This window comes from Balaenoptera acutorostrata, chromosome X, assembly GCF_949987535.1.
Source record: "Balaenoptera acutorostrata chromosome X, mBalAcu1.1, whole genome shotgun sequence".
In the NCBI taxonomy this organism is placed as follows: domain Eukaryota; kingdom Metazoa; phylum Chordata; class Mammalia; order Artiodactyla; family Balaenopteridae; genus Balaenoptera; species Balaenoptera acutorostrata.
Genome location: NC_080085.1, coordinates 66354002 through 66379856, shown reverse-complemented (window position 1 = coordinate 66379856; position 25855 = coordinate 66354002). Strand labels below are relative to the sequence as shown.

The following is a 25855-nucleotide window of genomic DNA, read 5'->3' as shown; positions in this document are numbered from 1 at the left end:
AAATGAATAGCATCTTCCAGTTTTCCTGGTGTGCTATTGTAAGTACTGTCGCTTTCCATATATGCCATAATATGAAAAAGTTTGAAAAGAACTGGAGCAGAGAGTAGGTTGCTACATGTTATGAACTTAAAAGCAGACAGGGAAGGCTGTGGGTTCCAAATGACAAACTTTGCCTACTTCTCTATTGTGTTTGTTTCATTTTAGCTCTGTGCAGTCAAATAGAAGTCATTCATATATGGATGTATTTTTTATTTATTGCAGCTATCTACATGTATAGTTGATCAGAAACATTTTCTAGAACAAATAGATGATAAAAATCTATTTTTGTTCTTTAGATCTATATTAACTCTATATAAGGCTGAGTAGATCATAATACATGATCATATATACCTGGTACTGTGTAAGTGTTAAAAAGGAATCACTTTTTTTTTTTTTGCCCTGCCACATGACTTGTGGGATCTTAGTTCCCTGACCAGAGATCCAGCCTGGGACCCAGCAGTGAAAGCTCCGAGTCCTAACCGCTGGATTGCCAGGGAATTCCCCTTGCAAATCACTTTCTTATAGTAAATGTAAGAAAACCTAAATAGGAAGTATTAAAGAGCCAAAATGTTGCACCTGGAAATTGAAATGGATATTAAATAAGTAGATGGCTATAACTGAGCTATGAGTTTTACTGCATATTTCACTTTCACGTCAAAGAGTTTATGCTTAATTCTTTTGCAGTAGCTTTCTGAACTTTTTGAGAAGCAACACCTTGAATAAGTCATTTAAGTTTACCTTACAGCATCCACATCTCTGTGTTTTAGTTTAGTATCGTATTAGGACATTTTATGATGAGGAAATGACTGTATATAAACTACTTCAAAATATTTGATTTATTATTTCAGCATAAGCATACCTTGTTTTATTGCACTTCACAGATACTGTGTTTTTCACAAATTGAAGGTTTGTGGCAACCCTGTGTTAAACAAGTCTATCAGCACCATTTTTCCAACAGCAATTGTTCACTCCGTATCTGTGTGTCACATTTTGTAATTCTCACAATATTTGAAACTTTTTTGTTATTATTATGTTTGTTATGGTGATCTGTGGTCTGTCATCTTTGATGTTACTATTGTAACTGTTTTGGGGAGCCATGAACTGCACCCATGTAAGACAGGCAACTTAATTGATAAATTTTGTGTTGTGTGGGTTCTGACTGATCCACCGACTGTCCTTTCCCCCGTCTCTCTCCCTCTCCTCAGGCCCCCCTATCCCCTAAGACACAACAATATTGAAATCAGTCCAATTAATAACACTACAATGGCCTCTAAGTGTTCAAGTGAAAGGAAGACTTGCTTGTCTCTCACTTTAAATCAAAAGCCAGAAATGATTAAGCTTAGTGAGGAAGGCATGTTGAAAGCCGAGATAGGCCAAAACTAGGCCTCTTTGCCGAACAGTTAGCCAAGTTGTGAATTCAAAGGAAAAGTTCTTGAAGGAAATTAAAAGTGCTATTCCAGTGAACACACGAATGATAAGAAAGTGAAACAGTCTTATTGCTGATATGGAGAAAGTGGTTGTGGTCTGGATAGAAGATCAAAGCAGCCACAACATTCTCTTAAGCCAAAGCCTAATCCAGAGTAAGGCTTAGCTCTCTTCAATTGTATGAAGGCTGAGAGAGGTGGGGAAGCTGCAGAAGAAAAGTTTGAAGCTAACAGAGGTTGGTTCCATGAGGTTTGAGGAAAGAAGCCATCTCCATAACATAAAAGTGCAAGGTGAAGCAGCATGTGGTGATGTAGAAGCTGCAGAAGATCATCCAGAGGATCTAGCTAAGATAATTCATGAAGGTGGCTACACTAAACAACAGGTTTTCAGTGTAGACAAAACAGCCTTCTGTTGGAAGAAGATGCCATCTAGGGCTTTCATAGCTGGAGAGGAGAAGTCGATGCCTAGCTTCGAAGCTTCAGAGAACAGGCTAAGTCTCTTATTAGGAGCTAATGCAGCTGGTGACTTCAAGTTGAAGCCAGTGCTCATTTACCATTCTGAAAATCCCAGGGCCCTTAAGAATTATGCTAAATCTGCTCTGCCTGTGCTCTATAAATGGAACAACAAAGCCTGGATGGCCTCACATCTGTTTACAGCATGGTTTACTGAGTATTTTAAGCTCACTGTTGAGACCGACTGGTCAGAAAAAAAAAGATTCCTTTCAAAATATTTCTGCTCATTGACAGTAATTCTAAAATATTACTGCTCTTGGTCACCCAAGAGCTCTGATGGAGATGTACAACGAGATTAATGTTGTTTTCAAGCCTGCTAACACAACATCCATTCTGCAGCCTATGGATCAAGGAGTCATTTCAACTCTCAAGTCTTATTATTTAAGAAGTACACTTTGTAAGGCTATAGCTGCCATAGACAGTGATTCCACTGATGGATCTGGGCAGAGTCAATTGAAAACCTCCTGGAAAGGATTCACCATTCTAGGTACCATTAAGAACATTCGTGATTCATGGGAAGAGGTCAAAATATCAACATTAACAGGAGTTGGGAAGAAGTGAATTCCAACCCTCATGGATGACTTTGAGGGGTTCAAGTCTGCAGGGTAGGAAGTCACTGTTGATGTGGTGGAAATAGCAAGAGAACTAGAATTAGAAGAGCCTGAAGATGTGACTGAATTGCTGCAATCTCATGATAAAACTTTAATGGATGAAGAGTTGCTTCTTATGGATGAGCAAAGAGAGTGGTTTCTTGAGATGGAATCTGCTCCTGGCGAAGATGCTGTGAAGATGGTGGAAATGACAACAGAGGATTTAGAACATTTCATAAACTTAGTTGATAAATCCATTTCAGGGTGTGAGAGGATTGACTCCCATTTTGAAAGAAGTTCTACTGTGGGTAAAATGCTGTCACACAGCATTGCATGTTACAGAGAGATCGTTCATGAAAGGAAGAGCCATTATCGATGCAGCAAACTTCATTGTTGTCTTATGTTAAGAAATTGCCACATCCACCCCGGTCATCAGCAACCACCACCCTGACCAGTCAGCAGCCAGCAACATGGAGGCAAGACCCCTCACCAGCAAAAAGATTATGACTTGCTTCAGCGAGATGATGCAAGCATTTTTTTAGTAATAAAGTATTTTTAAATTAAGGTATGTACATTATTTTTTAAGACATAATGCTCTTGCCCACTTAATAGACTACAGAATAGTGTAGACCTAACTATTATATGTAGTGGGAAACCAAAAAATTTGTGTGACTCACTTTATTGTGATATTCGCTTTATTGTGATGGTCTGGAACCAAACCTGCAATATCTCTGAGGTATGCCTGTGTTTTCAGAGTAAGCGTTATCAGTGAGCATTTATATTTGAAAACAAGCATAGAGTGGACTTGGAAAGGTGGCGGCACAGGAAGACCCTATGCTCACCTCCTCCCCTGAGCACAATGATCTACACCTAAACACAATGCATTTCCTCTTGAAGAAGACCTGGGGGCTGAATGAACTGGTGCTGCCAATAGAAGAACCACGTAGAAACTGGTAGGAAAGTCAGAGACATGGTATCCATGGGAACCCCTCCTCTTTCGCAGTGATCTATGGTAGGGAGATGGATTGCTGAGGGATCCAAATGCAGACACATTCACCCTGGGACACAGTGAAGAAACTTTAAAGGCACCTACAGTATATGTAAAGGAAATCTGTTTCCTAACCCTAGAGTTTCTGCCTAAATGACAGGGAACTGTTGGAGCCCTTGCCTGGGTAGGAGGCACTGGTGATCACTATTGTTTGAAGTTCCACCCCCGGACTCCTTCTGCCCCATATCTGCTCCAGCTCCAGCCGCCCCATCAAGGCAGCCTATGGCCCAGCACTCTTCAGGGACTGCCCCTGGACCAGGTCCTCTCCAGCTCCAGCTATCCTCCTAAGGCAGCCTTGGGTGCAGTACTTCCCAGGGGGCTGCCCCTGGACTGGGCCCTCCTCCAGGTTCAGTGGTCCCACCAAGGCAGCCTCGGGCATAGTGGTCCCCAGGTATTAACCCCAGCTGGTGCCCACTGCAGCCCCATCTGGCCTGCCAAAGCCTCTAGGCACAAGTAGTCTACACAGGGAATGTTCCCACACAAGGCCTCTTCTTCAAGATCTGGGGAGGTAGCTGTTTCACCTAATTTATAGAAACACAAAAGAAGATCAAAGTAATGAGATAGAGGAATATGGTCCAAACAAAATAACAAAATAAAACCCCAGGAAAAAATAAACCCTAATGAAACAGATAAGTAGTTTACCTGATAAAAGAGTTCAAAGAAACAGTCATAAGGGTGCTCACCAAACTCAGGGGACGATTGGAGGAACTCAGTGAGAACTTTAACAAAGACTTAGAAAATGTAAGAAAGAATCAGAACTCAATACAGTAACTGAAATAAAAAATACACTAGAGGGAATCAGAAGCAGATGAGATGATACAGAAGGGATAAGTAACCTGGTAGATAAAATAGTAGAAATCACCCCATAAGAATAGCAACAAGAAGGAAGAATTTTTAAAAATGAGAGTTTAAGGGACCTCTGTGAAACATCAACCATACTAATATTTATATTGTAGGGGTCCCAGAAGAAGAAGAGAGAAAGGGACAGAAAACTTATTTGAAGAAATAATGGCAGAAAACATCCATACCTAGGGAAGGAAACAGACACCCAGGTACAGGAAGCATAGAGATCCTAAACAAGATGAACCCAAAGAGACCCATACCAAGGTACATCATAATTAAAATGGCAGAAGTTTAAGAATAAAAGAGAATTTTAAAGACAGCAAGAGAAAAACAGCTAATCATATACAAGCGAAACCACATAAGCCTGTCAGCTGATTTTAAACCAGAAACTTTGTGGGCCAGATAGGAGTGCCATGATGTATTTAAAGTGCTGAGAGGATAAAAACTTACAGTCAAGAACACTGTACCTGGCAAGGTTATCATTCAGACTTGAAGGGGAGATAAGGAGTTTTTCAGACAAGCAAAAACGGAAGGAGTTCATCACCAATAAACTGGCCTTACAAGAAATATTAAAGGGTTATCTTTAAGGGGAAAAGAAAAGATCACAACTAAAAATAAGAAAATATATGAAAAGAAAAAAATCACTGGTGAAGGAGAATATATAGTAAAGGAATTGTATCAGTCACTTTAAAAAGCTAGTATGAAGGTTTAAAGACAAGTAGTAAAAAAAAATCAGCTATAACTGAAGTAAGTAGTTAAGGGATACACAAAATAAAAAGAAGTAAAATATAACGACAAAAAATAAAATGTGACAGGCGAGTGAAAATGGAGTGCTTTTTTTTGATTGATTGACAGGAAAGTAGGATTTATTGGTGGGCATGAGCAAGGAATGGACAACAACACTAAGGCTCTTGTGAGTGCAGGGCCTGCCATTTGTCCAAGGGGCCGTGATTAAGGATGTATTTAACCCCACAGCCAACTGGGATAAGTCACTTTTCTGCCACCACATGTTCAAATTCATCGACTTTAAACTTAGTAAATCCCCACTCTTGGACATGTGAATCTTCTGGTGGCCAGGGAACTTGAACTTGGCCCTGTGTAGGGCCTCAACCACATGCTCCTTGTTCTTCAGCTTGGTGGGGATGGACATGATGACTTGACAAGTGTGTACTGTGGCCACTGTGACCTGGGGCTTTCCAGAGGCACCCTACATACCTACCCAGAGCTTGTCAGCCTCAGCACAGGACAATGTCTTGTTGATGTGGATGATGTAGAAGGGGTGGAGATGGCATTTGGATGTGAAAACCATCTTTACCACAGCTTTTCACCGTGTACTTGTTGGCACAAATATGGTCAGCCTCCAGTGGAGAACTGCTCATACTCATTTGACACCATGTAGACACAGAGTCGGAACTTTTGCCTTCTCCTACCCCAGGTCAAAGATGTGGATCTTGGCATCAGGGTCACCTTGGCAGAAGCAAGACTCTGGGTACAGATTGTTCTTACAATACTAGTAATACCAGGCAGGGCAGCAGCCCATGGCGACAACAGGATTTTCAGAGTCATGTTGAAGGGAAAGAGCAAAACGTAGTGCTTTTAGAATGCCTTCAAACTTAAAGTGACTGTCAGCTTAAAATAATTGGGTATATATACAGGTTGATGTATATACACATACATACATACATACACACACCTCATAATAACCACAAATCAAAAACACCTACAATGGGTACACAAAAAAATAAAGAGAAAGGGATCCAAACATAAAACTAAAGGAATCCGTCAAACGATAAGGGAAGAAATGAAGAGAGTAAGACTGGAACAGAGAAGAACTAAAAACACAACCAGAAAACAAGTTAAAAAATGGCAATAAGTATATACCTGCCAATAGTTATTTTAAATGTGAATGGACTAAATGCTCCAATCAAAAGACATAGGGTAGCTGAATGGATAAAAAAGCATGACCCATCTATATGCTGCCTGTAGGAGACTCACCTCAGATCTAAAGACACACATAAACTGAAAGTGAGGGGATAGAAAAAGATATTCCTTGCAAATTGTAAAGTAAAGAATGCTGGGGTAGCAATACTCATGTCAGACAAAATAGACTTTAAAACAAAAACTATAACAAAAGACAAGGAAAAGCATGCCATAGTGTTAATGGGGTCAATCCAAACAAGAGGATATAACGTTTGTAAATATTCATGCATCCAACATAGGAGTGTCTAAATATATAAAGAAAGTGTCAACGGAAATAAAGGGAGAAATTGACAGTGATACAGTAATAATAGGGGACTTTAATACCCCACTTACATCAATGGATAGATCATCTAGACACTAAATCGGTAAGGAAACACTGGCCTTAAATCTGGTATTTGACCGGATGCATTTAATAGATAAATATAGAACATTTCATCCAAAAGCAGCAGAATACATATTCTTTTCAAGTGCACATGGAACATTCTCCAGGATAGATCACGTTAGGTCACAAAATGGAACATTCTCCAGGATAGATCACATGTTAGGTCACAAAACAAGTCTTAATAAATTTAAGAAGATTGGAATCATATCAAGCATCTTTTCAGATCACAGTGGTATGCAACTAGAAATCAAGTACAAGAAAAAAACTGGAAAAAGCAATAATATGGGGGGCTAAAAATCATGCTACTAAACAAGCAATAGATCAACGAAGAAATGAAAGAGGAAATAAAAAAATACTTTGAGACAAATGAAAATGGAAACACACCATTACAAAATCTATGGGATGCAGTAAAAGCAGTTCTAAGAGGAAAGTTCATAGTGGTACAGGCCTACTAGAAGAAATAAGAAAAATGTCAAATAAGCCATGTAAAGGTACATTTAAAGGAACAAGAAGAAGAAGGACAGGCAAAGCCCAAAGTTTGTGAAAGGAACCAAATAATGAAGATCAGAGTGGAAATAACTGAAGCTGAGTCTTTAAAAAAAAGGAAAATTCAGTGAAACTAATAAGTGTTGTTTCTTTGAAAGGATAAACAAAATCACATATTTAGCCAGACTCATCAAGAGAAAGAGAGAACCCAAATAAATAAAATCAGAAATGAAAGAGGAGAAGTTACAACCAACACCACCAAAATACAAAGGATCATAAGAGACTACTATGAACAATTGTGTAGCAACAAATTAGACAACCTGGGAGAAATGGATAAATACCTAGAAATGCACAGTTTTCCAAGACTGAATCATGAAGAAATAGAAAATCTGAATAGATCTATTACTAGTAACAATATTGAATCTGTAGTTTAAAAACAAAAGTCCAGGTCCAGATGGCTTCACAGGTGAATTATCTTGAACATTTAAAGAAGAGTAAGTACCTATTCTTCTCAAAATATTCCAAAAAAGTGAAAAGGAAGGAACACTTCCAAACTCATTTTATGAGGCCAGTGTTACCCTGATACCAAAATGAGACAAAGACACCACCAAAAAAATAGTCTACAGGCTAATGTCCCTGATGAACACAGATGCAAACATCTTTAACAAAATATTAGCAAACTGGATTTTAAAATGCATTAAAAGGATCATACACCATGATCAATGAAATTTATTGCAGAGGTACGAGGATGGTCTAACATCTGTAAATCAATCAATGTGATATACCACATTAAGAAAACAAAGGATAAACATCAAATGATCATCTTAGTAGATGCAGGAAAAGCATTTGATAAAATTCAACATCCATTTATGATGAAAACTTTCAACAAAGTGGGTACAGACAGAACATATCTCATCATAGTAAAAGTCATTTATGAAAAACCCACAGGTAATATGCTCAGTGGTGAAAAGCTGAAAGCTTTTCCTCTAAGATCAGGAACAAGACAAGGATATGGACTCTCACTAGTTTTATTCAATATAGTATTGGAAGTCCTGGCCCCAGCCATTAGGCAAGAAAAAGGGAAAAAGCATCCAGATTGGAAAGGAAGTGGTAAAACTGTCACTATTTGCAGATGACATGATACTATATGTAGAAAACCCCAAAGACTCTACCAAAAAACTGTTAGAACTAATAAATTCAGTAAAGTTTCAGCATAAAAAAATATACAGGGCTTCCCTGGTGGCGCAGTGGTTGAGAATCTGCCTGCCGATGCAGGGGACACGGGTTTGAGCCCTGGTCTGGGAAGATCCCACATGCCGCGGAGCAACTAGGCCCATGAGCCACAACTACTGAGCCTGCGCGTCTGGAGCCTGTGCTCCGCAACAAGAGAGGGCGCAATAGTGAGAGGCCTGTGCACCGCGATGAAGAGTGGTCCCCACTTGCCGCAACTAGAGAAAGCCCTCGCAGACCCAACACAGCCATAAATAAATAAATAAAACACAGCCATAAATAAATGAATAAAATAAAATTAAAATATATATATACAGAAACCTGTTGCATTTCTGTACACTAGTAATGAACTAGCAGAAAGAGAAATTAAGAAAACTTTCCCATTTACAATTGCATCAAAAAGAATAAAATATCTAGGTTTAAATTTAACCAAGGCACAAGACCTGTACTCTGAAAACTGAGATATTGAGGAACAAAATGGAAGATGACACAAAAATAATGGAAATATACTTTGTGCTCATGTATTGGAGAGTCAATATCATTAAAATGTTGATACTACCAAAGTCATCTATAGATTCAATGCAATTCCTGTCAAAATACCAGTGGCATTTTTGACTGAATGAGAACAATTCTAAAATTTGTATGGAACAGAAAAGATCCCGAATAGCCAAAGCAATCTTGAGAAAGAAGAACAAAGCTGGAGATAACATGCTTCCAGACTTGAAATTATACTACAAAGCTTTAGTAGTCAAAGCAGTATAGTACTAGCACAAAAACCGACACGTAGATAAATGGAACACAGTAGCGAATTCAGAAATAAACTGAAGCTCATATGTTCAATTAATCTACAACAAATGGGGCAGGAACATACAGTGGGGAAAAGACAGTCTCTTGAAATAAGATAGTGTTGGGAAAACTGGACAGCTATATGCAAAAGAATGAAACTGGACCACTTTCTTACACCATATACAAAAAGAAACTCAAAATTGATTAAAGACTTGAATGTAAGACCTTAAACTTTAAAATTCCTAGAAGAAAACATAGGCAGTATGCTCTTTGACATGGGTCTTAGAAATATTTTTTTTTGAATCTGTTTCCTCAGGCAAGGGCAACAAAAGTAAAATTAAACAAATGGGACTACATCAAAGTAGTCCCATTTGTTTAATGGGACTAAATGGAGAATATATTTGCATGTGATATATCCCATAAGGGGTTGATATCTAAAATATATAAATAACTCATACAACTCAACATCAAAAAACAACCCAATTAAAAACTGGGCAGAGAACCTGAATAGACATTTTTCCAGAGAAGACATACAGATGGTCAACAGGAACATGGGAAGGCCTTCAACATCACTAATCATCAGCAGAATGCAAATCAAAAGCACAGTGAGATACAACCTCACACCTGTCAGAATGGCTGTTATCAAAAAGCAAGAAACAACAAGTGTTGGTGAAGATGTGGAGAAAAGGGTACTGTTGTGCACTGTTGGTGGGAAGGTAAATTGTTGCAGCTATTATGAAAACCATGGCGGTTCCTCAAAAAATTAAAAGTAGAACTACCATATGCCGTATGATGCAGCATTTCCACTTCTGGATATTTATCTGAAGAATACAAACACACTAATTTGAAAATATATGTGTACTCCCATGTTCATTGCAGCACTGTTTACAGTAGCCAAGATATGGAAGCAACGTAAGTGTCCATCAGTAGATGAATGGATAAAGAAGGGGTGTGTGGGTGTGTGTGGGGGTGTGTGTGTGTAATGGAATACTACTCAGCCATAAGAAAGAATGAAATCTTGCCTTTATGACACTGTGGATCAACCTACAGGGTATTATGGTAAGTGAAATAAGTCAGACCAAGAAAAACAAAGACTACGATTTAACTTATATGTGGAATGTAAAAAAACAAAACTAATGAACAAAACTAAATAGGAACAGACTCGTCGATATCTAGAGCAAACTGGTGGTTGGCAGAAGGGGGTGCATCTTGGGGGAATGGATGAAATAGGTAAAGGGAGTTAAGTGGTACAAACTTCCAGCTATAAAATTAGTAAGTCACAGGCATTTAATGTGCACATAGGGAATGTAGTCAGTAATATTGTAAAATATGGTGATGGATGATAACTGGTCTTATTGTGGTTATCGTTGCACACTGTATAAAAACATCTAATCACTATGTGGTGCACCTGAAGCTAATATAATATTGTATGTTAATTGTAATGCAATTAAAAAACAAAATGTATATAATTTATTGTATGGATATAATCTTTTGTGATAGAATCTTGGTGTATGATGTAGGACCATAATATTAGCATTAACATACCATATTTATTCATTCAACAAATGTTTATTGTGTTCTTACTATGTGCCTGGGACAGCTCAAGAAGCTTGGGTTATATCAATGTGCAAAATACACTTACAGAGTTTACCATTCTACTAGTACTACTATTTATACATATAATATTTTAATGATATTCTACCTTTATTTCTAAAACTACAGTGTAGGTTTTTAAAATTTTATTTATTTATTTTTGGCTGCGTTGGGTCTTCATTGCTGCGCACAGGCTTTCTCTAGTTGCAGTGAGCGGGGCTCTTGTTGTGGTGGCTTCTCTTGTTGCGGAGCACAGGCTCTAGGCATGCGGGCTTCAGTAGTTGTGGCACGTGGGCTCAGTAGCTGTGGCTCGTGGGCTCTAGAGCGCAGGGTCAGTAGTTGTAGCGCACGGGCTTACTTGCTTTGTGACATGTGGGATCTTCCCGGACCAGGGCTTGAACCCGTGTCCCCTGAATTGGCAGGTGGATTCTTAACCACTGCGCCACCAGGGAAGCCCTACAGTGTAGTTTTTTAAGGAATCTCCATACTGTTCTCCATAGTGGCTGTATGAATTTACATTCCCACCAATAGTGTAGGAGAGTTCCTTTTTCTCCACACCCTCTCCAGCATTTATTATTTGTAGGCTTTTTGATCATGGCCATTCTGACTGGTGTGAGGTGATGGAGGTTTCTTAAAAAACTAAAACACAGAGATACCATATGATCCTGAAATCCCAGTCCTGGGCATATATCCAGAGAAAAACATAATTTGCAAAGATACATGCACCCCAGTGTTCATTGCAGCACTATTTACAATAACCAAGACATGAAAGGAACCTAAATGTCCATCAACAAATGAATGGATAAAGAAGATGTGGTGTGTGTGTGTGTGTGTGTGTGTGTGTGTGTGTATACATACACACACACATACATACATATACAGTGGAATATTACTCAACCATAAAAAAGAATGAAATAATGCCATTTGCAGCAACATGGATGGACCTAGAGATTATCATACTAAGTGAAGTAAGTCAGAAAGAGAAAGACAAATACCATACGATATCATTTATATGTGGAAGATCAAAAAAGAAAAATGATACAAATGAACTTATATACAAAACAGAAATAGACCCACAGACAGAAAACAAACTTATGGTTACCAAAGGGGAAAGGGGAGGAGGGATAAAGTAGTTTGGGATTAACATATACACATATAAAATAGATGATCAACAAGGACCTACTGTATGGCACAGGGAACTATACTCAATATTTTGTAATAACCTATAAGGGAAAAGAATCAGAAAAAGAATATATATATATAACTGAATCACTTTACTGTACATCTGAAACTAACACAACATAGTAAATTAACTGCACTTCAATTTAAAAAAAGGTAAGAAGAGATAAGGGGTGAGGTGGTAGCCTGAAAAGGGGGTGGAGTCAGGAAAGATTCAGTTTTAGGAGGTGGTAAGAAATATCTCTGATTCTTTGGTTCTGCTGGTCTTTTACTTTGGGATACATTTTGAAGACAGTGATGATGGTGATTGATTGATTGATTGATTGATAGATGAATTTATAGCCTAATTCTTTCAGTCATTCTATTGATTCAAAAATACCTAGTGCATATCAGTGTGCTGACACCAGAAATCAAAGGAAAAGCAAAGGGGCCTGGTCTTCAGAGGTGCTTGGTCTGGTGGGGAATGTTCTTCTTCACTAGATTGGCAAATATGTTGCATTTCCAGTAGCGCCACTGAGTTTAGTAGGCATAGAAACATCTGTGCTACCTAAATGGGATGGGGAGAGTATTTTTTAAGTTGCATTTAACAATAATCTGCATTTCCAATGACTCCTCCCAATATTCTTGTGTAGTAGAATTCTGGTATAAAATAAAGTTCGTTATTATAAGAAAAAAAAACTACAGTGTATCTTGCTGCAAATATGGTGTTTAAATATATATTTAGATTGCTTGAAGAAATTAGGGATAAAAGTGTTGCTTTCTATTTGTTTGTATTTCCATTGTGCCTTGCCTTGTAAACATTTTTTGATATCCAGAGTAGATATTTAGAAGTGGCTTTGATTTATTAATTCACTGTTACTTGTCACGTATGCATACACAATACAGAGTTATAACAGAAGGAATGATTAATCCATGTCGATGATGAAGTAAGAATATTCAGCATGAAATATCTATTTGCAGGTTTTAATTATTTATTCAGGATATTTATGAACTGGAGTAGCCCATATTTTTCTGGGTCACTTTTTATTTTTTTTAGAGATTACTCTGTTGTGATTATATCCAACAGGATTACAATTAGAATGAATCTATTGTATTTGCACAGAAATTGTCACCTGTGCTAAGCTTTTAGACTTCTTATTTAGCTGCCACATTTGTACTCCCTTTCTGCCAGCTTTTTTTATAATTGCTTACACTTTTACCGTATATAAATTACCTTAATTAAATTGGGTAACCATTGCTGAAGTTGTGTGCAGTCTGTGGAACTGCAAAATTCCCAAAGGCACTGATTATTTGCCAGTTGACTAATTGTAGAAAGGAATTTTAGTTAGCATATGCTTGATAAGCTATGTGTCAGGATTCCTCAAAGCTCCCCCCTGGTTTGGTGATTCATAGGACTCAGCATGTAGTCATATTCAGGACTATGGTTTATTACAACAGAAGGGTACAAAGCAAAATCAGGAAAGGGAAAAGGCACATATTGGTCAAAGTCCAGAGGAAACCAGGCATAACCTTCCAAGAGTCCTATCCCAGTGAAGTCACACAGGATGTACTAATTTCTGCAGCAACAAGTTATGGCTACATATGTGAAGTGTTGTCTACCAGAGGAGCTCATTAGAGACTAAGTACCCAAGGTTTTTACTGGGGACTGGTGACATAGGCACTTTCTGCCTGGCTCTTACCAAATTCCAGACTCCCAGAACGAAAACAGGTGTTTTCTTTCTAGGTGCCTAGACGAGGCGCAGCAATTCCCTCTTCTCAGGGAAAGTTTAAAATCAGTACAGGGAATGGTTTACCATTCAAGGTCCCAGACAACAGCCAAGGGTCACCCTCTTAAGAAGGCTGTTCTAAGATGAAATTTTTGTTGACTCTTGAAAGATAGTAAAATATGCATGGAAGTTGGTCAAGAAAATAGGGGGAGAATGTAATATAAGACATTCAAGGAAAGGCATGGAATCTTGAAAATACATGGTACATTTAGGCAATAGTTTATTGTGGTTTAAATACAAATGCATAATGAGCTCTGTAAAAGTAATGGAAATCACCAGGACCCAGACAAAAAAGAAGGAACTGATAACCTAAACAGTAAGTTCAAGAAGGTATGCTACAGAAGCTCTAGGGATAGGCTAGTCTTGAGAGTAGCAGCTTTGGTTTTCACCTAGCCAGGGGTAAGATTCAAGACCTTGAGCCCTCTATAAGGTGGAGAGTTCTTAGAACTCAGATTAAAGCTGAATCTGTTTAACATAGGTACATACTCCATAGAAGAATAGGATAGAAAAAATTTTTCCCATCAATCCAGAGAGATGACAAGGAGATGACAAGGAAGCTTATCTGTGTCACCCTGGGCTATGGGTTTCAAAAATAGTTTTCTTGGATTCATAATCATGGGCTTTCCCTCACATGGTTTATGGTTTGAATTTACATTATTTACATAGTCTAAAAATCTCAAGCTGAAATACTAACCTCAAAAGTAATTCTGGGTTGGTGATCCCCTGGAGTACCTGACAGAAGCAGATGCAGAATCACTGTGGAGTTGTATGATGTCAACCCAGGCTACCGAGGATTCTCTCATATTACAGCTACATTGAAAGTGAAATGACAAGAAAAAGTTATAGAGTACCTAAAGAAGCAATCAACATTAGGAAAAGTTAGCAACAAAATAAGTTATCAGTCAACCTGACAAAGTTAACACAAAAAACAAACAGCATGATCAGATTGTCAAGAACCACAGATATTAGAACTATTTGATAAGAATATAAAGTAGGTATGTTTAATGTGATATTTTATGAATCATGAGCATAATTTTATACCAGAAAATTTTAAACTTAGATGAAGTAGACAACATTCTAGAAAAATACAACACTGAGTGTTCATTGCAGTTATTTCACAGTAGCCAAACATGAGAAATAATCTAAATGTCTATGAACAGGAGAACTAATAAATTATGGTACATTCATGCAGTGGAATACTATATGGCAGTTAGAATTATTGAATAAGTCTCACTTTGAGTGGAAAATGAAAAACTCCATTCAGTGAAAAAGTAGGTTGTAAAATTATACAAACAGTATGGTACCATTTACATATAGTTTAAAACCATGACACATAATTACAGTTTAGTGATACAAATGTAGTGAAAATATAAAAACATGAACATAAATAGTAAATATAAAGTTAAGGGTTTTATTTACTTTTCAAAAAGAAGGGGGGAAAGAAGAGAACAGTATTGGTTAGGGTCACATATTAGGCTTCAATTGCATCAGAAGTAGATTTAATGCGTTTTAAAATTTGATGAAGATGGGATATGGGAACACTGCTGTTCTTTATATTCTATATACTTTTCTGAATATGTAAAATATTTTATAACAAAATATATAAAAATTTAAAGTACTTTGCATTAAAAGGCAATTGAGAGAAGATACAGAAACAGGTTAAACCTGTACATTCCTTATTTTAAACTGAACTGTTTATATCTTTCATAGATTATTTTGTGTTACTCTCTTCTTACACCTTTTTTTTTAACATCTTTATTGGAGTATAATTGCTTTACAATGGTGTGTTAGTTTCTGCTGTGTAACAAAGTGAATCAGCTATATGTATACATATAGCTCACATTCCCTCCCTCTTGCGTCTCCCTCCCTCCCACCCTCCCTATCCCACCCCTCTAGGTGGTCACAAAGCACAGAGCTGATCCCCCTGTGCTATGTGGCTGCTTCCCACTAGCTATCTATTTTATGTTTGGTAGTGTATATATGTCCATGCCACTCTCTCACTTTGTCACAGCTTACCCTTCCCCCTCCCCGTACCCTCAAGTCCATTCTCTAGTAGGTCTGCATCTTTACTCCCATCTTGCCACTAGGTTCTTCATGACCATTTTTTTCTTTTAGATTCCATATATATGTGTTAACATACGGTATTTGTTTTTCTCTTTCTGACTTACTTCACTCTGTATGACAGTCTCTAGGTCCATCCACCTCACTACAAATAACTCAGTTTCGTTCCTTTTTATGGCTGAGTAATATTCCATTGTATATATGTGCCACATCTTCTTTATCCATTCATCTGTTGATGGACACTTAGGTTGCTTCCATGTTCTGGCTATTGTAAATAGAGCTGCAATGAACATTTTGGTACATGACTCTTTTTGAATTATGGTTTTCTCAGGGTATATGCCCGGTAGTGGGATTGCTGGGTCGTATGGTAGTTCTATTTTTAGTTTTTTAAGGAACGTCCAAACTGTTCTCCATACTGGCTGTATCAATTTACATTCCCACCAACAGTGCAAGAGTGTTCCCTTTTCTCCACACCCTCTCCAGCATTTATTGTTTGTAGATTTTCTTTTTAAATTGCATTTTTATTTATTTATTTTTAAATTTTTTTATATTTATTTTTGGCTGTGTTGGGTCTTCGTTTATGTGCGAGGGCTTTCTCTAGTTGTGGCAAGTGGGGGCCACTCTTCATCGCGGTGCGCAGGCCTCTCACTGTCGCGGCCTCTCGTTGCGGAGCACAGGCTTCAGACGCGCAGGCTCAGTAGTTGTGGCGCACGGGCCTAGTTGCTCCACGGCATGTGGGATCTTCCCAGACCAGGGCTCGAACCCGTGTCCCCTGCATTGGCAGGCAGATTCTCAACCACTGCGCCACCAGGGAAGCCCTGTTTGTAGATTTTTTGATGATGGCCATTCTGAGCGGTGTGAGATGATATCTCATTGTAGTTTTGATTTGCATTTCTCTAATGATTAATGATGTTGAACATTCTTTCATGTGTCTGTTGGCAATCTGTTTACACCTTTTATAGTCAAAGTTTATGGGGAAAGTAAGAGCAAAATGATTTAACATGATACGGTGATGCTGGGATCAATCCTTATTTGAGTTTTCCAGAATTCTAGTAGCACAGTGAAATGTTTCCTGCCCCTAAGATCTTTTCTCCCTTGATCTCTACGTGAGTCAGTCTCCCTTCTCTTCTTCTTTTCCTCTCTCCCTCTCTCTTTGGGTCTCTAGGTCTTTCTCTCCTGGTCCCTATCTCTTGGGGTGTGCTTTGGGGTTTATACTGTCTCAGGACCTGAGGGGCTTCATCTCTTTGGGTCTCTGTCTTTCTGAGCCCTCCTGCCCCCACGTTCTGTTTCTCATACTTGCACTTTCTCAGGGTCTGTCTCTTGCTTACTGTCTCACTTGGTGCCCCTCCCCCATGTCTTTCTTCCTCTGTGTACATATATGTATGTTTATATGTGCCTTTGTGTGTCTTTCTGATTCTCTGTCTCTTTACCTCCCTCTTCCAGGGTCCCCTCTACCTTACCTCCCCCATCTTGTGTCTTTCTCTCAGAGTGCAGAGCTCTTTCTCTCCTAGGGTTGTCTTTTTTCTCTCTCTCCTTCTCTGTGTGTGTGTGTGTGTGTGTGTGTGTGTGTGTGTGTGTTTTGCACCCCTCTCCCACATCCTTACCAATCTCTTTCTTTCTCACTCTCTCCCTGGGTTGGTTGGTCTATATGTCTTTCTCTTAATCTCTGTCTTAATCCCTCTCTGGAGTCTTTCAGCTTCTTTCCTTATTTGCCTACTTATTTATGTTTCATTTATTTTGTTTAGGTAAAGCTACTTCCTCTTCTAATCCAAGCAGCCCAGCTCCAGACTGGTACAAAGATTTTGTTACAGATGCTGATGCTGAGGTTTTAGAGCATTCTGGAAAAATGGTACTTCTCTTTGAAATTCTTCGAATGGCAGAGGAAATTGGGGATAAAGTGTAAGTTCTTTTCCTATTTCCTGTTTTTGTTATATGAACCTTTTGATAACCTTTTTATTGTTTAAACAATTTATTTAAAGAAATCTGTTTTGTTTTCTTCCTTTCTAAAGATGTAATTTCATGGTTAGTGTAGTGACAACTATCTTCCTTCTAAGTCACTATTTCTGAGTGCATATTCTGGTTATTTCTTAAGTGCTGTTTTCCCTTTCTGGCTATAGCATCTTGAACTTATTTCCTTGAGCCAAGTCTCTAGTTGATATTTGTATTTCATCATTTTCAGAATCATTTTTCAATCCATGCAGTGTGGCTTCTACCCTATTACTTTACTGAGTTTTCCCCCCTAAAGTCACTTAATGACCTTCTAATTTCCAAATCTAGTGGACACCTCTCAGACTTTATTTCACCTCTTTGACTACTCTCTTTATTATTTCTCCTTTGTTTTTTGTTCCTGTTTGTTTTAATTCTAGCATTTGTGCCCCCTTTCCCTTCCCTGGATTCCAACCCCCAATCTTATCCTTCATTTTATTATTTAAAAAACATACTTTTAAAGTTTTGAACCAGACTTAACTGTTTAGGCTTTTATAAGATCCCAAGTTCTGGTCATAAAATATTTTAAAAATATAATGCTTTTAATATAACAATTTTTTTGTTAAAAACTTTAAGCACTTTAACATAAGGCTAAAATAAAACAATCTTCTATCTTAAAAAAATGTCAAATTTAGTTTCTTTAACTTTCCTGGAAAGAGGTAGCTCTGTTATATTTTCATACCACCTTTTAATATACCTCTACTCTACACTTAACACATTCTGATGTACTTGATGTGTCTTTTCGCTGGATAGTGAGTTGTTTGAAGACACAGACTGTTTTATTCCTTTTTAATTAACTCCTAACCTGGCATCTAATAAGTACTCACTATAAGTTTTTTTTGTTACATATTGCCACTTATACAGAAACAAGTGGTTCAGATAAGGGATGATGTTGGCTTGGAATGGAGTGGTAGTAGTGGAGATGAAGGGTATGTTTTGGAGTAGAAACAACAGCACTTGGTAGATTAAGTGCAGGGCAGTAAGAAGGAGAGAGTAGTCAAAGATGACCCTCAGGCTTTCCCCCTAAGTGGCTGGTAGATTATGGTGTTATTTACTAAAATGGAGAAGATTAAGGGAGAAGTAAGTTTATTAGAGGTAGTAAAGAGTCCTGCTCTGGCTTTGTTAAGTTTCCAAGGCCTATTAGATGTCCATGAGAGATGTCAAGTAGAAAGTGGATATTTGAGCTCAGAGTTCCTGAAAGACCAAGAGAGATTAATGCTCTAGACATGCTTATGCTTTTTTATCTATTAACTTCTGTAGTTTAAAGTTAATTTTTATTGGGTACCATACAAGAATTTTATGAGTATAGGGGAAATTTTAGTAGTCTTTTATTAATTTCCTAACCAGTTCAAGAATCTCTTCTACCATGTTCATCATGGATGTTCTCCTGGCCTCTCCTGGGTAGAATATTTTCTATCTCAGAAGGCTCCCTGTAGTTGAATACTTCAAAGTGTTAGAAAATGGATCCTTATCTTTAGTTTATACTCTTCCTATAGCTATTTCCCCCCGGTCTAAAATAGAATGTATCTACTGCTTTTTAAAAATACTGTTATAATGATCATTTTTAGTTATTAACCCAACTGATAGGTGTTATCAACGTTAAGACTATAAAACTGCATTTCGGGAATTGTGATTACCACTATTCTTTATTTGTCCAACATTTCATTATGGAAATTTTCAAACATAACAAAAAGTAGAAATAATTTTTAGAGTGAATACCTATATACCTGTCACCTAGAATCTATACTATATTCTATATTTTATCATACTTCATTTATTACATATCTATCCATCATCCATCTTATTTTCCTGATGCCTTTCAAAGTAGGTTGCAGACATCACTACTACTATTTCAATTGTCTCCTCTTCAGATAATGGTGGGTTTATCTCTCGTCACTTTTAGCTTTTTCTTCTCAGTTGATTTATCTGTTCTTTGTATGGCTTAATTTCAGTCCTGACATGGTCTTGAATATATTTCATTTTTTTAGCACTTATCTCAAAATATGGTCACAAACACTTCAGCTGAATTTTTATTAACACAGAATTATAGTGAGGCTGGTTCTTGTTTATTCTGGACCCTATCCTTCCATTCCTGCAGTCTGATGGAGCAGTTTTCCAACATCTAAATAACACTATTGGTTCATATTGACTTGTGGTCAACTAAGACTTTTTTTTTTTTTTAAGAAGAACTTTTGTCAAATCAGATTCTTCTATTCCCTATTTGTGCAGCTGAAGCTTAGGTGGAAATTCATTTTTTTAGCATATGAATATCCAATTTTGCCAAGACCATTGTTAAAAACACTAATTTTTTTCCATTGAATTGCTTTTGCCTATTTGTCAAAAACCAATTAACTATAGTGTAGCTTTATATCAGGACTATATTCTGTTCCACTGATTTGTGTTGGTCTCCTCAGTACTACACTATTTTGATTACACTAGCTTTGTGTTGAAATCACGTAGAGTTAGGCCTCCAACTTTTTTCCTTTCAAAATTGTTTTGGCTACTCTATGTGCTTGGCATACCCATATAAACTTTAGAATCAGCTTGTTAATTTCTACAAATTTCTAATTTTTAATTCTTTTGGATATTTACTGAGGTTTAGATTAAAATTGTGTTGTTTGTGAATCTTCTAATCCATGAATACTAACTTGTCTTTTTAGCCTTGTTTTCAGCCAGTCTCTCATATCTCTGGACTTGATTGAAGATTTTCTTGAATTGGCTAGTAGGGAGAAGACAGAAGATAAAGATAAACCTCTTATTTATAAGGGTGAGTTACATTTGTATATCATAATTTTAAAAACATTCATTTAAACATATTGTATAAACATTTTAACAATAGAATATTACCCAGACCCACAACCCTAATATATCTATTTTTTCTGTACTTTCTTTTTGTCCTTATCCATATAAATGTGGTCTTTGTTGCTGCAGTTGTAGCAAAATTTTTTTTGTTTTTTTAAACAGCGTTATTGAGTTATGATTCACATATCATGCAGTTTACCCATTTAAAGTGTACAATTCAATGGTTTTTAGTACATTTTCAGAGTTGTGCAACTATCACCATAGTCAATTTTCGAACATATTAATCAACACCAAAGAAACCCTGTACCCTTTAGCTGTCATTCTGCTAACCCCCTTTCTACCTCTTTACCCCTAAGCAATCACTAATCTACTTTGTTTATATAGATTGACCTATTCTGGACCTTTCATATAAATAGTCATATAATATGTGGTCTTTTGTGACTGGCTTCATTCTCATAGCATGTTTTTAAGGTTCATCCAAGTTGTAGCAAGTGTCAGTGCTGTATTCCTTTCTGTGGCCTAATAATATTCCATTTCATGGATAATACCCACATTTTGATTATTCATTCATTAATTCATAGATATTTGAGTTGTTTTCTCCTTTGGCTATTATGAATAGTGCTGCTATGAACATTCGTATACAAGTTTTTATTTCTTTAAACATCTGTCTTTAATTCTTTTGAATATTTAGTTAGGAATGGAATTATTGGGCCATATGGCAATTCTAAGTTTAATGTATTGAGGATCCACCAAACTCTTTTCTACACTGGCTGCACTATTTTACATTCTCAAGAAGTAGTGTTCAAGGGTTCTGATTTCCCCACATCTTTACCAACACTTGTTTTCTGTTGTTGTTGTTGTTGTTGTTGTTGAATTATAGCCATCCTAGTGGGTGTGAAATGGTATCTCATTTTGATTTTGATTTGTATTTCTCTAATGACTAATAATGTTGACCATTTTTTCATGGCCATTTGTATATCTTCTTTGGAAAAATGTTTATTCAGGTCCTTTGCCCATTTGTCTTTTTGTTATTGAGTCGAAAGACCTTAAAATTTTTTTTTTTTTAATTTAAAAAATTTTCTGCATACCAGGCCCTTATCAGATACATGCTTTGTAAATATTTTCTCATTCTTTTCGTTGTCTTTTCATTTTCTTGGTAGTATTCTTTGATGCAGAAAAGGTTTTCATTTTGATGAAGTCCAATTTTATTTTTCTTCTTTTGTTACTTACGGCTTTAGTGTCATATCTGAGAAACCATTGCCAAATCCAAGTCCATGACTATTTACCCCTATGTTTCCTTCAAAGAATTATATAGTTTTAGCTCTTACAGTTAGGTCTTTGATGCATTTTGAGTTAATTTTTACATTTGGTATGAGGTAAAGGTTTAACTTCAGTCTACCGGTTGAGAAGACTGTTCTTTCCCCATTCACTGTTCATGGTACCCTTGTTAAAAATTAGTTGACCAAAGAGACAGGTTTATTTCTTGACTCTGAGTTTTATTCCATTGATCTGTATGTCAGTCCTCATGCTAGTAGCACAGTCTTGGTTACCTTTGCTTTGAACATAAGTTTTGAAAGTGTGCGTACTCCTACTTTGTTCCTCTTCAAGATTTTTTTGGCTATTCTGGGTCCCTTGCAATTCCATATGAATTCTAGAATTAGCTTGTAAATTTTACAAAGAAGTCAGCTTGGATTCAGATAGTGATTGCATTGAATCTGTAGTTCATTTTAGGAAGTATTGCCTTCTTAACAATGTTAAGTCTTCTGATCTATGAACATGGGATGTTTTACCATTTATTTAGGTCTTTAATTTCTTTCACTAATGTTTTATAGTTTTCAGTGTATGCATTTTGCATTTCTTATGTTAAATTTATTTTATTCTTTTTGATAGTATTGTAAATGGAATTGTGCTCTTACTTTTAGTTTTGGATTCTTCATTGCAAATGTATAAATTAAGTTTTTCATAATAACTCATTTATTAGTTCAAATAGTGTTTTGTGGATTTTTAAAGGATTTTCCTTATACAAGATCATGTCATCTGCAGATAGAGATAATTTACTTCTTCCTTTACAATATGGATTACTTTTATTTCTTTTTCTTGACCATTTCCCTCCTTAGAACCTCTAGTACAGTGTTGAATTAAAGTGACAAAACCAGACATCCTTTTCTTTTTCCTAATCTTAGAGGGAAAGCATCTGATCTTTCACCATTCTGTATGGTGTTATTTGTATTTTTTTCATAGATATCATTTATCATGTTGAGGAAGTTCCGTGTATCGGTATTTCCAGTTTTTTGAGTGTGTTTTTCTTATCATGAATGTGTATTGAACATTGTCAAATGATTTCTTTGTGTCTACTGAGATGATCATGTGGGGTTTTTATTTTTATTAATTTGTTAATTTTAGATTTTTCTTCAGGAATAATTTATTCTTATATACTTTAAGATGTATCCTAAGACTTTTAAACTTTTAATATTATTTAAAAGGAAAACAATTGAAACACATCCTGTTTGTAGGAATATCATTAATAAAACTAGATCATTTATTCCAGAAATCCTTAATATTTGAATCTTATAGGATATTACAGTCCTTAGGACATAAACAAAATTTGACTTGATGAGACATACTTACTTTTGCTGTTTTGTTTGTTTGTTTTAGTCCAAATTCTCAAAGAAATAGATTTTTTTTTATTGAAGTATAGTTGATTTATAATATTATATTAGTTTCAGGTGTACAGCATAGTGATTCAGTATTTTTGCAGATTATACTTCATTAAAAGTTTTATAAAATAATGGCTATAATTCCCTGTGCTATACAATACCCTTGTTGCTTATTTATTTTATACATAGTAGTTGGTATCTTTTAATCCCTTATGCCTCCCTTACGCCTCCTCTCTTGCTTCTCCCCACTGGTAACCACTAGTTTGTTTTCTATATCTCTGAGTCTGTTTCTGTTTTGCAATATACCTTTGTATGTGTTATTTTTTTATATTCTACATATAAGTGATATTATACAGTATCTGTCTTTCTCTCTCTGAATTATTTCACTAAGCATAATATTCCCTAGGTCCATCCATGTTGCTGAAAATGGCAGAGTTTCATTCTTTTTCTTATGGCTAAGTAATATTCCTGTGTGTGTGTGTGTACCACATCTTCTTTATCCATTTGTCCATTGATGGACACTTGGGTTGCTTCCATATCTTGACTACTGCTGTGTACATGTATGTGTGTACATGTATGTGTTTGAATTAGTGTTTTCAGGTTTTCTGATACATACCCAAGACTGGAATCGCTGGATGACATGGTGGTTCTATTTTTAGTTTTTTGAGGAACCTCCATACTGTTTTCCATAGTGGCTGCACCAGTTTACATTCCCACCAACAGTATACAAAGGGTTTCCTTTTCTTCACATCCTCACCAACATTTGTTATTTGTAGATTTTTTGATGATAGCCATTCTGGCAGGTGAGAGGTGATATCTCATTGTGAGTTTGATATGCATTTCTCTAATAATTAGCTATGTTGAACATCTTTCCATGTCCCTGTCAGCCATCTGTATGTCCTCTTTGGAAAAATGTCTGTTCAGGTCTTCCATCCATTTTTTGATACTGTTGTTTGTTTGTTGATATTTAGTTGTATGAACTGTGTGTATATTTTGGATACTAACTCCTTCTTGTTCATATTGTTTGCGAATATTTTCTCCCATTCTGTGGGTTTTCTTTTCATTTTGTCAATGGTTTCCTTTGCTGTGCAAAAGCTTTTAAGTTTAATTAAGTCCAATTTGTTTATTTTTGCTTTTATTTATTTTGCCTTAGGAGATAGATCCAAGAAAATATTTTTACACTTTATGTCAAAGAGTGTTCTGCCTGTGTTCTCTTCTAGGAGTTGTATGGTTTCAAGTCTTACATTTAGGTCTTTAATCCATGTAAAGCTGATTTTTTATACAGTGTGAGAAAATGTTCTAATCTCATTGTACATGTAGCTGTCCAGTTTTCCCAGCCCCACTTATGAAAGAGACTGTCTTTTCTCCATATATATTCTTGCCTCCCTTGTTGTAGATTAATTTACCACAGGTATGTGGGTTTATTTCTGGGCTCTCTATTCTGTTCCATTGATCTATGCATCTGTTTTTCTGCCAGTACCACACTGTTTTGATTACTGTGTAGCTTTGTAGTATAGTCTGAAGTCTGAAAGGGTGATACCTCCAGTTTTGTTCTTTTTTTTCTCAGGATTGCTTTGGCAATTTGGGGTCTTGTGGTTCCATATAAATTTTAGGGATTATCTATTCTAGTTCTGTGAAAAATGTCCTGAGTATTTTGATGGGGATTGCATTAAGTCTGTAGATTGCTTTGGGTAGTATGGCCATTGGATCGGAAGAATTAACATTACTAAAATGACCATACTACCAAAAAGCATTTTTTAAACTAACGCACTGAATTTAACTAAAAAGTTTGCTGAAAGACATAAATCTCAGTGTTGTCAACTTGTTTTATATTAAGACTCTAGGGTGTGATGATATGAATTTTGCTTGGAGTGGAAATAGTAGTATTATGTTTGCAGTTAAAGAATTAGAATGGAAATTATGTATGATAAAATATAAAAGTGTCATAAGTACTTTATCCGTTGGTATTTTAGTATGAATGTCAGGCTTGGGTAAAATTTTACCTCAGTGTGCAAATGTTGACATGTCTGATCAGTGTTTAACTTATAAAATCACAGTTCTTTACTTGTACATACATGCTCACAAATATGTAATTGTCATGAAATAGGAACATATGCTGATATTTGTGGCTAAATCATAGAATATTTTTGGCACATAAATAGGCATTCTGTAAATATTTGTTCAGTGAATGAATAAACGTGTTCTATGTCTCTGGTTTTTATCTGTTTAGTATCAACTTGTTGATAACAAGGTGGGAAACCTGGTCATTTATAGATTTAATTAAAAAGAAGCTTCATGAGCATAATACAGCTTAATCATATTCTTTTGAAAGTTTTATAGGATTCTAATCAAGGAAATCTTTTCAGACATTTACATGTAGATGAAATACTTTTGAAAAGTACCTTTGCTATTCAATATCTGTTGGAAGGAAATCTGTAGTGAATTTATTTGTAATACAATGAATTATCCCTTGATTAAAAAAATTTGTCT

General features: G+C 36.4%; 1 protein-coding gene and 1 pseudogene across 10 annotated transcripts in view; one reads left to right on the top strand and one right to left on the bottom strand.

The window, feature by feature from the left end:
• The window catches only part of ATRX (ATRX chromatin remodeler), a 245445-nt gene that overhangs the window by 160756 nt on the left and 58834 nt on the right, over positions 1-25855 (top strand). For all 10 annotated transcript variants that reach the window (XM_057537602.1, XM_057537600.1, XM_057537595.1 and 7 more), the window contains 2 exons: positions 17666-17819; positions 20567-20673. In XM_057537602.1, coding sequence (XP_057393585.1) covers positions 17666-17819; positions 20567-20673 — 261 coding nt within the window. The remainder of the gene's footprint in view (positions 1-17665; positions 17820-20566; positions 20674-25855) is intronic.
• LOC103020059 (60S ribosomal protein L10-like) lies at positions 5564-5997 on the bottom strand (annotated as a pseudogene).